We start from the raw sequence: 15682 nt of genomic DNA, 5'->3' as shown, positions 1-15682 counted from the left end.
TGCAATCATAGAAAACCAAGAGAGCAGATGGAGGATAAACAGCGGTAGGAAGCCTCTGGGACTACTTTAAAGTTACTTTAAGAAACATGACGTGGCATGTAGATTGTTGTTGTATAGGCTGTTGTTGTCGTAGCCTCTGTTTCATATGCTGTGGCTCATGTTCTATAAAAACAAAATGGTTGGCGGTGCAAGCATGCAATTTACTGTGTTTGGTAAAAAAAAATCACATTTGCCAGACAGTGTGGGTTGACAAGAAACCTTCACATCGGAATTGAGAGAGACAAAGAGTCACAGACATGGTCTCTCGAGACAGGGGAGGGTTGGTGAGGGTGCAGCCAGACAGGGCATGGCTGAGATAATTGTCTGTGTTTCAGTGCCATCAAGCACGTCTTCAGAAATCCGACATCATAAATGGCACCAATTTATTCCTTAATGTTACTGTACAAGAATGGAGCATTCACCGACTGAGAATCATTTGCTTAAAACTTAAATTAATTAGCAAGACTTCCAGTAGCTAATTAAAAAACTAAATATGACTGGGATTGAACATAAAAGTATGAAAAGGATAAAACAAACTGATGTGTCACTCTGACCAAATGAGTGGAACACACAAACACGCACTGCAACCCACACTAAGGAGGTCAACAGGACCAACTTAGCCACCATACAGTACACCAGTCTGGTGGAAAGATTTAGACTGGAGAGACTACAACTGGTGGCATACAGTCTTCCTATGCACCCAACTACTGTAGTTTGGTCTAAAATTGTCACGTCTACTCCCGCTACGGCACTCAACGTCACCAGTCTACTAACCGCCGGTCCTGGCAACCCATCATTACGCTCACCTGGCAACCATCATTACTCACACCTGCGCCCCATCATGAGGCACACCTGGACATTATTACTACCCGATTACTTCCCTTTTATCTAGCACTCCGTTGTATCACCCATTAGGTAGTACTGTTTCCTGTTTTCATGTTTAGACGCTACTCCTGTTTTTGTATTCAGTCCATGTTCGTTCCTATTAACTCACAGGCTGCACCTGCTTTCTGACTCCCTGCGTCTCCTCCACAAAAATGTAACATTCTCGTACTAGTCACTACTGTTGGGTTCTGAGAATATGAAATACACTTATTCATGTCACTGAGGAAGAGAGTGTAATGTATAATGGTTTACATTATGTCAGGATATGTTATTGTTAGACATCAGGGATCCTATGGGAGGGATCCTCTGGGAGAAGAGTCACAGTCTGGTACCAATCACCATGACAGCCTTGAGTTGGGGAGGAGTGAGGAATTTGGGGTAGAGGTCAATGGAAGTGAGGAAGAACAGATATCACAAAGGTTCTGTCTAGCAACAGAGATGCGTTGTCTGTTCAGATGTGTAGGACGAGACTCAGCCTAGGAGGAAGGGTTAAATATCAGTTCTTCTGTGAAAATGTCTTTGTCTAATGCAGTTGTATTGATCCTCTGGGAAGAATAAACTTGGGTTAAGCTTTCATAGTGTCCGTTGAGTTTTACCCACCGGGCACAGAAGTCATTTCAACGTCTAGTTTTGTTTTACATTCGGTTTAGTTGTCAACTAACGTGAATTCAACAACAAAAATGACCACGTGATTGGATTTAGGTTAAATGTTGTGTGAAATAAAGACGAAATTCCCTTACGTTGATGACTTTTTTTCAAACCCAATCAGTTCCACATTAATTCAACATCACATACATTTTTGTTGTTGTTCAAATGACCTGGAAACAATGTTTATTAAACCAGTTTTTACCATTCAACCAGTTTGTGCAGTCTTACTCACTACACACCAGAGATCCCTCAGCACATGACTTCAAGAGGACGTCAACATTCAGAAAAGATGTTTATACAGTATGTTTCTAATATGTTCAGCTCTTTTGGCAAACGCAAGACAGTGTTTATGTTAAGTTTAAGGACATTGCAAACACCTGAAGCACATACTGTAACCATGCCATAACATTTTCAGGAAATACTTCTCTTCTAGCAGTGTAAAGGCCATCTGGTGGGTTCTTAGTCCTTACATCAAGACATTGAAAAAAGGTATGGGGCTACATATACACAGATGACATTTTACACAGTCATTCCCAGCTCGTAAAGACCTGTCCACCTGCTTTCAGTATACCCGATTTGAATATATTATCTCCTGCTTTAATGACCTCCGCTGTTCAAGACAATATGACTGGTACTAACTCAGCCCTGTTTAGGCCGTAAAAGCAGTCAGTCTCTGTCCAGTTCAAAGAGAAAGAGAGGGCCTCTTCTGACAGTGGTCCGACATGTTTCAACTCTCGAGTAAAGCTATACGGAGGCACTTCTCAAACCCTGTCAAAAGGAATTGAGGAGACTTTCTACCTGCGAAGTTACGACCGTCATAAATTTGTATCACTGTATACATTTGTATCGCCTGAATTTTCTTATTCCACTTTACAATTGACTGCAACACTTGAGATGTGATTTTACGGCATAAAAGACCAGCTGAGACATGCAGTGTTTGACACTTGGCAAAACTAGCATTTTCAATATTTTGTCAATTTTTTCTTTACTGGGAGAATTCACAATTCATATTCTTTAATGGAAGAGAACTGGTTTAAGACTTGGCATCACAATTTGAAGTGGCATCTGTGTGTTGACCCAACGCTAGCCTCGATTTCAGGAGTATGGGAGTATGGTAAGGTGAGACTAACCCGAAGCAAATGACTATGCATTTCATCCGTTTTAAGAGGTAACTTTAAGATAGAAATTGTCCTATAACAGTTAGGATCAGCTTGAGCTCCCTCTTTAAATAAAGGACGCAACGTGGCTGCATTCTAAGCACTGGGAACCTCCCCAGAGAGGAGAGACATCACACAGAGAAAATATAAATATACATTGTGGTATGTTTATTTATTTTATTTGTATTTAACCTTTATTTAACTAGGCAAGTCAATTAAGATAACATTCTTATTTACAATGATGGCCTACCAAGGCAAAAGGCCTCCTGTGGGGATGAGGGATGGGATAAAACCATTTTTTAAAGTAGGACAAAACACACATCACGACAAAAGAGGCACCACAACATTACATAAAGAGAGACGTAAGACAACACAACAATGGTAGCAACAAAACAATTGTAGCAACACATGACAACAACACAACATGGCAGCAACACAACATTGGTAGCAATACAAACATGGTGCAAACATTGTTAGGCACCGACGACAGCATGAAGGGCAAGAAGGTAGAGACATTCTTCTTACCGAACCCCATGACCTTTGCATTGGAGGTGTTCAGAACAAGTTTAAGAGCAGAGAAAGCTTTGGCCATGGTAATAAATATAGCAGCAATATTACTTAGAGTCAAGTGCAGTGGTGACATAATTTAGGACCTTTAAGGTTGCAGTGACACATCCATAACCTGAGTGGAAAGCAGATTGCATACCAGAGAGAATACTATAGACATCAAGAAAGCAATTCAGTTGATTATTGACAAGTTTTTCAAATACTTTTGACCAACAGGGCAAAATAGAAATAGGCCTATAACAGTTAGGATCAGCTTGATCTCCCTTTTAAATAAAGAACGCAACGTGGCTGCCTTCCAAGCACTGGGAACCTCCCCAGAGAGGAGAGGCAGGTTAAAAAGGTCAGCGATAGGCTCGGCGATGATAGGGGCAGCAAACTTAACTTCTTGGATATAGGGGGCGCTATTTAAATTTTGGGATGAAAAACGTTCCCGTTTTAAACAAGATATTTTGTCATGAAAAGATGCTCGACTATGCATATAATTGACAGCTTTGGAAAGAAAACACTCTGACGTTTCCAAAACTGCAGATATTGTCTGTGAGTACCACAGAACTGATGTTACAGGCGAAACCCAGATAAAAATCCAATCAGGAAGTGCCTCATTTTTTGAAACCGCCTCATGCCAATGACTCCTTATATGGCTGTGAAGGAGCTAGGAGTCAGCTTACGTTTTCCACGTTTTCCCCAAGGTGGCTGCAGCATTGTGTCTTTTTAGGCATTTCCATTGGAGAATGGCTGTAAGAGACCATATAGGGAGAGTGGACGCATGGTGTCTCCCGGAGAAAACCTTGCGTAAAATACTGAGGTAGCCATTTTCCAATCGTTTCTTATGAGAAACCAACTGCCTCCACAGATATATTATCGAATACATATGTTAAAAACACCTTATGGTAATGCACTTGAGGCTATGATTACGCTCCCGGATACGGGATTGCTCATCGCTAGAGGTTAAAGAAGAAAGGATCTAAACCATCAGACCCAGATGTTTTTTGGGAGGGTCAACTTTTAAGGAGCTCCTTTAGCACATCAGACTCAGAGACCGCCTGAAGGGAGAAGCTGTTTAGCGGGTCAGGGGGAAAAGAGGGAGGAGCATCAGGGTTAGTCGCATTAGAAGGGCTGGGAGATGAGGAAGTGTTGGACGGGCAAGGAGACGTGGCTGAGTCAAATAGGAATCCTGACTTAATGAAGTGTTGATAAATGAGCTCAGCCACAGTAACTACCAGATTATCAACATTAAGTGACATGGGCAGCTGTGAGGAGGAGGGTTTATTCTCAAGGTATTTCACCGTCTTCCAGAACTTCTTGGGGTTAGACCCACAGAGAGAACTGCTCCTTTAAGTGGAGCGGTTCGAGAACTTCAAGTTCCTCGGTCTCCAAATCACTAAGGACATAAAATGGTCCACTCACACACGTACAGTCATGAAGAAGGCGTGACAGCGCCTCTTCCCCCTCAGGAGGTTGAAAAGGTTTAGAATGGGCCCTCAAATCCTCAAAAAGTTATATAGCTGCACCATTGAGAGCATTGTGACTGATTGCATCACTGCTTGGTATGGCAACTGCACCGCCCTCGATCACATGGCGCTACAGAGGGCGGTGTATACAGCCCAGTACATCACTGTGGCCGAGCTCCCTGCCATCCAGAACCTCTATATCAGGCGATGTGAAAGGAAATTCCGGAAAATCGTTAAAGACTCTGCTTCCGCACGGCAAGCAGTACCAGTGCATCAAGTCTGACACCAACAGGCTCCTGAACAGCTTCTATTCCCAAGTCATATGACTGCTAAATAGATAACAGAATGGCTCAACAGGCTATCTGACTTGACCCTTGTTTTAAATTTGTATTTTGGACTGTCTCTGTAGACACTCACAGGACTCTACACACTGACGCACACTGGCACTCCAAAACACACATAACATGCACACACATTTATACTAACTACACTCACATGCAATCATCATTTACGCTGCTGCTACTCTGTTTATCATATATTCTGATGCCTTACCCCTATACATACAGTATCTACAGTAACTCTATCACTGCAGTATCCCTGCACAATGTAAATATGGTATTGAAAGTGACCCTGTATATAGCTTCTTACTCTCTCGTGTTCTTATTTCTTATTTTGATTTATTTTGTCATTTTGTTCTACCTTATGTTATTTTTAGTGATACATTAATATTGATTACCGCAATGTTGGGTTTAGAGCTTGCAACAAAGGCAATTCACTATACTTGTGCACATGACATTAAAACTTGAAACCAGGTGCCCCATGTCTGTAAACGACACAACTCAACGTTCTGTGGCTGGATTAACCCAAAAGGCATACGTTCTAAAAGAGGGAGGAAAGTGACACCTAACTGCAGGGTGGATTAACTTCAACACACACACACTGACAGAAGAGGAAAGGCTGGGTGCATCAGGAATCCAGCAGAGTAAGACTGCCACGCAATCAAACCTTCACCTGCAACAAGGATGAGGGAGAGTTAAGAATAGGTGCCTTGTGCGTGTGCACGGTATATACTTTAGGAGTCCTGATGTAATATGCTAAATAAGATATAGTGTAAAGAATGGCTAAGGAAAAATGTTTTGTTTCTTAGCATTCATGCTATCACATTGAATGGACTGGCTCTGATAGCTTAATCTTGTCCGATCCCAATCCAATCAACCAATAGCATGCTATCGCAATATTTATAAGGCTGTTGAGCTTCAAGCTCTATATATATACCCATTAGGCTAAGCAGCATTAGATCCAATTTGATGATGCTGTTGTGACATGAGTCAGGAGTGAGTGACTTTATAGAGATACACCGTATAAGCAGGAAGCAACGTGTGCGGCAGGCTCAAGGAGGGGAAATGCTATATGCACACTCCTGACCTGCAAACCAATATTTAATTTAAGAATTGGTTAAAAATAGGTTAAGGTTAGGGTCATGGTTAAGGGTTTAGTTAAGGTTAGGGTTCATTTAAAGGTCAGGGACAGCCACTGTGGTCTACAATGCTGTTTCTGCATTACATGGTAGTTCCACCAAGGATAAAGGCAATTGAATACTACTTTTGTAAGATGAAGAGTATAGAGGGAAATGTATGTATGTGTGGCAAGGAAAAAGGTAAACGGACGATGTGTGTGTCTCTCTCTCCACGCCCATGTGAGACTCGGCATGTCTGAATGTCAAGCCACTTGTGAACAATGAACACACTCACACTCTCCATGCCAGAGCAAGGCATGCGGGAAAGATATACTGTAGACCACTGTAGCTGGGGATAACCTATAAACCCAACAGCTACTAAGTTGGCAAGCTAGATCTGAATAACTGCATGTCAAAATATAATATTTTTTGAAAACTTGCTAATGTCTTGCTAACTGATGTCTTGCTAATAGAAATTACATGTTATTTGTGTGGAGAAACAACCATCTCCATGCTGAACAATTGACCTTGTATATACAGTAACTTCTTACTTTCTCGTGTTCTTCTTTTTTTTTTTTCTCGTGTGTTTTTGTTCTACCTTATGTTATTTTTAGCACTACATTGATATTGATCATTGCATTGTTGGGTTTACAGCTTGCAAGAAAGGCATTTCACTGTACTTGTACACATGACTGTGGAACTTGAAATTATACTGACCAAAAATATAATCAATCCCGCAGGTGAAGAAGCCGGATGTGGATGTCCTGGGCTGGAGTGGACGTACTACCAAATTCTCTAAAACGATGTTGGAGGCGGCTTATGGTAGAGAAATTAACATGAAATTATCTGGCAACAGCTCTGGTTGGCATTCCTGCAGTCAGCATGTCAATTGCATGCTCGTTCAAAACTTGAGATATCTGTGGTATTGTGTTGTGTGCACTTTTTAGTGGCCTTTTATTGTCCCCAGCACAAGGTGCACCCGTGCAATGATCCGGCTGTTTGATCAGCTTCTTGATATGCCGCACCTGTCAGGTGGATGGATTATCTTGGCAAAGGAGAAATGCTCACTAACAGGGATGTAACCACATTTGTGCACAAAATTTAGAGAAATACGTTTTTTTTGTGTGCGTATGGAACATTTCTGGGATATTTTATTTCAGCTCATGAAACATGGGACCAACACTTACATTGGGTTTATATTTATTGTTCAGTATTGAAGACCATTTAAAGCTTACTTTCTCTACAGACATAGCTTTACCATTTGTGGGCCAATCACAATGACAAAAATAATGTTGATGCTTAAATAATGTTGATGATAAAAAAGGTGTTGCCAGTGCCACTGTTGTCAATGGAGCCAACTTGTACAGTAATAGAGAGAGAACGGGTCTCCAAAGGGTAATGTTGTCACTTTGGCCGTGCCCTTGCCTAGCGTGTGCCAAGGTGTGGGGGCATTTTGTGGTGAACAGTGATACAGTACATTGATGTATTTAAAACTGTTTTATAAACACATTACAACTTCCTTATGGAAATTGCCACTGTCAGTCAAGGCAGCACACATTTTAAATACGACACCTCCCAAACCTTTTCATTTTTTCCCTAATTAAATGCCAGGAGTACAGGTAACGTCAGTACTATTTTTGAATATGCGAAGCAGGACCTGGCAGAATGTGATGACTATAGCTACTGTATTCCAGGAACGAGCAGAGATGACACATTGAATCAATGCGCTCTTAGTACCTTAACTTCCTGTTGTTATTATTAGGGCCGGGACGATACCAGTGGCAAGGAAATAAAACATGAAGTGAATGTAACTTATTTAGGAAAACAGTCATAATGTTGGAAACAGACATCATTATGTTGTCTTCTAGTCATTTAAATTTATTTTCCAAGCTACAGCACACAATATTTTATAAACAGCAGGTTTTTAAAGGACCAAACTGGTCTGCTTCGTGTTTTCATTTTCGCGATACTGCGATACTGGTATTGTCACAGCACTAGTTATTATCATTCTACAACCATGGAAAGTTACACAAAAAAATCTACAAATCACTCTATTTGCTATTCTTCTGATGAATTAAAATGTATTTGGATGAAAACTAATGAGCAATACGTTCAGGAGTCAATAAAGATCCCATGGCACTTATCGTAAGAGTAGGGGTGTTAACCCCGGTATCCTGGCTAAATTCCCAATCTGGCCCTCAAACCATCACGGTCACCTAATAATCCCCAGTTTACAATTGGCTCATTCATCCTCCTCCTCTCCCCTGTAACTATTCCCCAGGTCATTGCTGCAAATGAGAATGTGTTCTCAGTCAACTTACCTGGTAAAATAACGGATAAATAAAAAGATCTGCTAGCTAAGTGACAAAAAATGTAACCCAAGTACAGACTTGTCTACCTAATAGAGCCCCACAGTGGATGTGTCATAATACCCATAAAACCTAGCGGTCAAACAGGGAAATGGTTCCAATAATTTCTCCACGATAATTTTTTTTTGAAACACTTCAAATAAGGGCTGTGTTTCATGTCGGCTTACCTTTGCGTGACATTTTGATAACCAGTTAAATCTCAATCAGACAAGATGATTTTTATCAATATATTTGGCTCTATTTACTCTCAGATTCGAAAATGCTAATTAGCATCAAAGTAGACATTGTGCAAGACCACAAATCCTTGAAAGCTCCTGCACGCCATCTCTAGCTGACACCTTTGCTAACAGGTATTTAGTCAATTTAAAACTTCAAATTTTAAACAGTTTTAAACAGTTTACAGAATTGTCAATTTAAAGAAATGTAGCCAATGTATTAATTACTAAATTTAGCTAACATTAGATAGTTAATCCAGAGATTCTTACCATTGCTTCTATTCGGCAGTCTCATCCATATCATCATGGCATTTGTAGTTCTATATGATTAGCAGCTAAATAGCATTTCATTTTGTGGGAGTAAATACAGCCGCATACTGTATATTGATAAGTCACCTTGTCCTGAAAAGATTTACACGGTTATTAAAACGTCATGCCAGGCTAAGCCTACATGAAACACAGCCCTTATTTTAAGTGTTTCTAAAATCCCTATGGGAAAAATGAATGGTGGAAAAACGATTGGAATCATTTCTTTGTTTGACCACATGGTTTTATGGGTATTATGACTCATACCATGGTACTCTATAAAGGTGTTCATTGCACTCAACCAAAAACCCATTTAATGTGAGCTGACCAAGTCCTATTAGCTAACACTGTGAAGTTAGAACCCATGCGGATCCTCTCTCTTTCCCACTCTCCCTTTCTGGTACAGTAGCAAGATCTTAGGAGATGCAGAATGTAGAAAGGCCAATGTGTGTTTCTCCTGTCCCTGCCATGAACGCTGCTCTGTGTGGAAATCCCTCGGGGAGCAGTGGCCCCATCCCCCTCCACGGGCTCTCCAAAGAGAGGCGCTTTACTGAGAGAGACACTGCTGTGTGGAGGCCGATCCCCGCTGCTGCTGCAATGTATGTGAAGTAGAGGTCGACCGATTATGATTTTTTTCAACGCCGATACTGATTATTGGAGGACCAAACAAGCCGATACCGATTAATCGGCCGATTAAAAAAATTATGTTGACTATTGGATGTTCTTATAGGCACTTTAGTATTGCCAGTGTAACAGTATAGCTTCCGTCCCTCTCCTCGCTCCTCCCTGGGCTCGAACCAGCAACACAACAACAACGGCCACCACATCGAAGCAGCCTTACCCATGCAGAGCAAGGGAAACAACCACCCCAAGGCTCAGAGCGAATGATGTTTGAAACGCTATTAGCGCGCCCTAACTAGCTATCCATTTCACTTCGGTTACACCAGCCTCATCTTGGGAGTTGATAGGTTTGAAGTCATAAACAGCGCAATGCTTGACGCACAACGAAGAGCTGCTGGCAAAACGCACGAAAGTGCTGTTTGAATGAATGTTTACGAGCCTCCTTCTGCCTACCACCACTCAGTCAGATACTTAGACACTTGTATGCTCAGTCAGATTATATGCAACGCAGGACACGCTAGATAATATCTAGTAATATCATCAACCATGTGTAGTTAACTAGTGATTAGGATTGATTGTTTTTTATAAGATACATTTAATGCTAGCTAGCAACTTATCTTGTCTTACTGCATTCGCGTAACAGGCAGTCTCCTTGTGGAGTGCAACGAGCAAGAGGCAGGTCGTTATTGCGTTGGACTAGTTAACTGTAAGGTTGCAAGATTGGATCCCCCGAGCTGACAAGGTGAAAATCTGTCTTTCTGCCCCTGAACGAGGCAGTTAACCCACCGTTCCTAAGCCGTCATTGAAAATAAGAATGTGCCTTGCCCAGTTAAATAAAGATTAAATAAAGGTGTAAAAAAAACACACAAAAAAAACTAAACAATTGGAGCCCAAAAATACAGATTTCGGATTGTTATGAAAACTTGAAATCGGCCATTCCGATTAATCAGTCGACCTCTAATGTGAAGGGTGTTAGTGCACATCCACGGGTGCGTGGGTGGTGGGGGTTATCTTTTTTAACGAGAGTGAGAGTCTTAGGAGAGTGCAAGCAGATGTGGGGCAGGTATCGTCTTGGTCTTTCCCCGAGACACATAGTATGGATTACAGAACAGGTGGGGGCTTATATTGTGTATAGGCACATTTGTGGGGGTAAAAAGAGTAGCAAGGCTGCCTATAGCAGCAAAGCATACTATGGTGTTCCACAAGGAGGGCCGTCTTCCAGACGGTTCTTTGGATCGTCACCAAGGTTGAAGTCTTTAATTGCGTGCCAGGTTGATGACATGGGAACACCTTACATGCTACGCCCGTTATGTGCCGGTCAGAAGACAAGTGTTTTGCCTAGTGAGGAGAACAAGCCTCTCAAAGCGCTTCACGGGGGATCTGCGAAATTGCTGAGTCAGCATGGGCAATCTAGGGGGGATAAAGTGACCTTCAGCACAGATCTAGGAACAGTTTTAACTTCAAAGCTAACATTTAGGTGACAGTGCCAAACTGCGGACAAAACAAGAACACAGGGTTGACAGAGTACATCAAAATTCCACAAAACAAAATGATGGAGAGAATTCCCATTGCTATTCCCAGTAGTCCTCTGTGTGAGAAGATAATCCAATCCTAGATAGGGATTTGTGCCATGGTGAGAGCAGCTGGAAGTAATAGAGGCCAATTATGAACAAAACCAGAGTGAGCAAAGAAATCCGTGTTCCCACATCACACAAACTAATCTAATCCTGGAGCGATTGATCTACATCATTGGAGGATGCTGAGCAGGAGGACGGCTCATAATAATGGCTGGAACGGCGCAAATGGAATGGCATCAAACACATGGAAACCATGTGTTTGATACCATTCCACCCATTCCGCTCCAGCCATTACCCCGAGCCTGTCCTCCCCAATTAAGGTACCACCAACCTCCTGTGTTCTACATGAATATGCAACTGGCAGGGGGGAAAGAACAGGTTGGAACAGCAGGGCTGAACTGAACTGTCATCAATATCCCAAGATGGCTACAGATCTGACGGCAATCTCAGGCAGAACTAATTTCACTTGGCAACCTGAGAGTACCATCGAGATCTGCATGACAGACAGTCAGTCGGTGTCTCTTCTGGGACACATAGTACTAGACTGAAGTCAAACAACAATGACAAACATATGAGAGACTGGAACATTCCCCAGAACAAAGTTCAAGACACTTTGTGCTCCTACTCTTCTAAAAGGTAAGACAATGTACAGATTTGTGGCTAAGGATATTTGTATTAGTCTGGGGCACTGCAATTGGTTTTGACACTCGCGTGTTGAGCAGATAAGTATTTTATGACCCCAATGCTCTCGAGTCAAGCCCAGGCAAGGCAGGTATGAGGTGGGGACCAGCTTCACAGCGTAAGCTGATAGTTGCCCCAAGCACTGATCTATGGCCAGGTTTCCTTAATTAGCCATACTGATTATGGTTGGGACCAAGATAGGGCAATCAGGCCTCAGATCAGAACTAAATGAGTGAAATCATTGGTTGGAGCCTTGTGTGTCTTCTTTCACCCGTCCACTTGTAAAACATATTTCTGACTTGTACACCACAGAAGCATGCACTGGCTTACAGGGCATATAGAGAGGTTAGTGGTGGAAGGATCCTGACAGTGTGTCTGCGTTATAGACATAACATTCCATTGAGGTTTAGTGCCACATGCTGTCTCACATCTTTTCAAAAGTCGTGTTGTTCCACCAAGGCTTTTTTTGTCGGACCCTCAAGATCCACTGGCTTTCGCTGCAAACCACAAAGGGTATATTGGGTTGAATACACGTTGATTTTAGCGTGGCCACCACAAACATTTTATTTGTGTCTCCTGGGTCAGGGGGATCAGAGGCTATAGCCAGCATCTGGTGCAATCTATGTAATTATCTTTCTTGAACATGAGAGTGAGGACTGTGCACACAGAAATCCCATTCAGCAAGTGGGAGAAAATTGACGCTGCCCTTTTTGTAAGTTAAACAATGCTGTCCAGTGTGATACGATACTCTCCCTTTGTTAACATAGTAAGACAACTACGTCAGACTGGGGTCTGACAAAACAGACTTAGAAATGGAAATGTTCCCAAAGTCTCATCTGCACGGCCGACTGCAACATTTAGAAGCCTATCCAAACTCTTTTGGCAAAGGATGCAGATTTTGTTACCCAGACCTGTGCATCGGTATGAAAGTGTGCTCTTTCACATAGATCTATTGACATCTGAATGCTCAGAGGCATTTCCTGTTACAGAACTCCATGCATACATTTGTGCTTATGTCATGCTGAAGACCTACAATAAGATGCACCCGTAAAATGCCTGTTGGTTAGACATGTAGTAGTGACAAACCCATATTGATTGACCTTAGCTTGAGTAAAACCTTTCATGGCATTAGGCTAGATAGAAAGGGGGTAATTTCAACCACGTTTTAAGTTTAGGACTTTGATTTGATAAACAGAATACGTTCTTAAAAACAATGTCATAAGTAGAGCAACACACACCTACAGAGCTCCACAAAAGGTGACCATTCTGTTCAAAAGTTTTTAGAAAAAGCCCAAAATGTTACCTTGTAGGACCACATGGACTGAGTATGGTTGGACATGTCTGAATGAGGCCATTGTGCGGGCAAAGAGGGACCAGTGTGGGGCTAGAGGAGAAGGCCGGGTCTCACAGTGAACGGATACACCGACAGCAGCAAACTCTCACCACGTTATTCCACATGGCAGAGGAAACACTGAACCAATCAGGCTGGTAATTCAAGTTTTCCTCCATTCTGCTCTACGTCCCAACGGGAAACGGAGACAGAGGGTGGGACATGAGGTAAAACAGTTGTGAAAGCTGTTGAGTGGGGTGGGGTGGAGACACCGTACAACAATAACACACACTTTAAACATATCATCTCTGTGGCTTACTCACTGACCGCAAGGGAAAGGAGACGTGTTTCTATAGTAGTATAGCGTGTGGTCTAGGTCTAGTCAGGCCAACTTGGCCAAGTCTGCACAATGACAAACTTTCTCACTGAAGTTGAATTTCTGTTGAAGTAAATGGGCATAAACATTGTGTACACCATTCTAATATTGAGTTGCACCCCATTTTGACCTCAGAACAGCCTCAATTCGTCGGGGCATGGACTCTATAAGGTGTTGAAAGCATTCCACAGAGATGCTGGCCCATGTTGACTCCAATGCTTCCCACAGTTATGTAAAGTTGTTTGGATGGCCTTTGGGTGGTGGACCATTCTTGATACACACGGGAAACTGTTTGCTTGAAAAACCCAGCAGCGTTGCCGTTCTTAACACACTCAAACCGGTGTGCCTGGAACCTAATACAATACCCCTTTCGAAGTACTTAAATATTTTGTTTTGCCCATTCACCCTCTGAATGGCACACATTACACAATCCATGTCTCAATTGTCTCAAGGCTTAAAAATCCTTCTTTAACCTGTCTCCTCCCCTTCGTCTACACTGATTGAAGTGGATTTAACAAGTGAAATGACATTTACGTAATTTAGGAGAAGAGCAATTTACAGTAGTGTGAGTGCATGCATTTTTGTACTGGTCCCCTGTGGGAATCAAACCCACAACCCTGACGTTGCACCATGCTCCACCAACTGAGCCACATGGGACCAACATCAATAAAGGATTATTGATGTTGGTCAGTCTGTCATGGAAATAGGTGTTCCTAATGTTTTGTACACTGTGCACACCTCTATCGAGCCTTTTAAACCCATTATAATGAAAAGTATGAATAAGTGCTGGCATGGAAGGCTGTAGGCTACTTGGCTATCATCCATGGTAGGGATATGACATGCCCCTGTCATCTATTCACACTGTATTAGAACGCAGGAGACATTATAATATTATTCATTGTCTAAATACAATGGATTTTTTTTTTACTCCTAAAATATGCAATTTAAGAGTTTTAATAGAGATGAGTTCAAAAGTAACTTTGTATGCAAAACACATGGGAAAACATGCATATTCCATTCAATGTACTGAAATGTGACAAATTCATGAATACAATAAAAGGCTTGTGCAGGATATTTGACTCACCTGGTTTCGGGTTGCTGTGAAAATAGAATATAACCATTATAAAACACCACAAGCACATTGCAAGAACCATCCGATTAACTTTGGGTTTTCTCATCCTGAATCTTTAGGAACGACAAAGCCGACCCAAGTCCTTCTGTGGTTCATGCGAAAAAGGACCGTTCAACGCTCAAGTAAGGTTAGGGATTTGGAGATTTGAGTACATTGCTCGGGTACAGATAGAACCGTCTCTTCTTCAAGTCAAATTGCTGGTTGTTACTTGTGCGATTCATCATTTTGATGTACATCCACGCATATCCTGCGCCGGTGAAAAGTTACAACAGTCCAACCGCAAAAGGAGCGACAGTTACGTAAAGTCAGCAAATAATTAGTTGCAGGCACAACTTGCCATGCCAGTCGCTTGAGTTCTGAACACATTTACTGGCCAGGGTAGAAGGTATTTTATTCGAAATAAAAACGGCAATCGACTTCTCTTACGACGAAGGGGTTTATAATGCCCTTCAGCAACCCTTCAGAGCTTAAGATATTTCCAAATGTGAGCTTTGTTGTTAACTCCTTACTTTCCAGAAACATGTATGGAACAGGTGACGCTTTGGCTACATACACCCCCAAGCGTTGGAACATTTGGGAAATAAATATGATACGGTATTCAATTAACCATTCTGGTATCAATGCACTATCAATGCAATGATATTGATAACGATATGATTACAGTGATATTTAGGCTATAATGCCTTTTAGAAATCAATCAATATTTGGCATGTGTTTATTGACCCTGCATCTACCAGTAGTGGCTAACTAAACGTTATCAGTAATAAAGTAAGATAATGATGCATTCTAGTATTTAGTATTACATGGTAGCTAAATACGCTGTTATAGTGTAATTACAGTCGAGGTACAAATAGTTGCATAGCAGCCTACTT

The 15682-nt window shown here is 41.8% G+C and overlaps 1 protein-coding gene across 1 annotated transcript in view; it reads right to left on the bottom strand.

Annotated features, from left to right (window-relative positions):
* The window catches only part of LOC109898265 (carbohydrate sulfotransferase 11), a 28958-nt gene extending 13622 nt beyond the window's left edge, over positions 1-15336 (bottom strand). Inside the window, exon 1 of the mRNA XM_020493205.2 lies at positions 14763-15336. Within this exon, the coding sequence (XP_020348794.1) occupies positions 14763-14856 (94 nt within the window). The 5' untranslated portion in view covers positions 14857-15336. The remainder of the gene's footprint in view (positions 1-14762) is intronic.
* Between the last annotated feature and the right edge of the window lie 346 nt (positions 15337-15682).

This window comes from Oncorhynchus kisutch, linkage group LG1 (genome assembly GCF_002021735.2).
Source record: "Oncorhynchus kisutch isolate 150728-3 linkage group LG1, Okis_V2, whole genome shotgun sequence".
In the NCBI taxonomy this organism is placed as follows: domain Eukaryota; kingdom Metazoa; phylum Chordata; class Actinopteri; order Salmoniformes; family Salmonidae; genus Oncorhynchus; species Oncorhynchus kisutch.
Note: the sequence above shows the minus strand (reverse complement) of the source record. Positions and strands in the feature narration are given on the sequence as shown.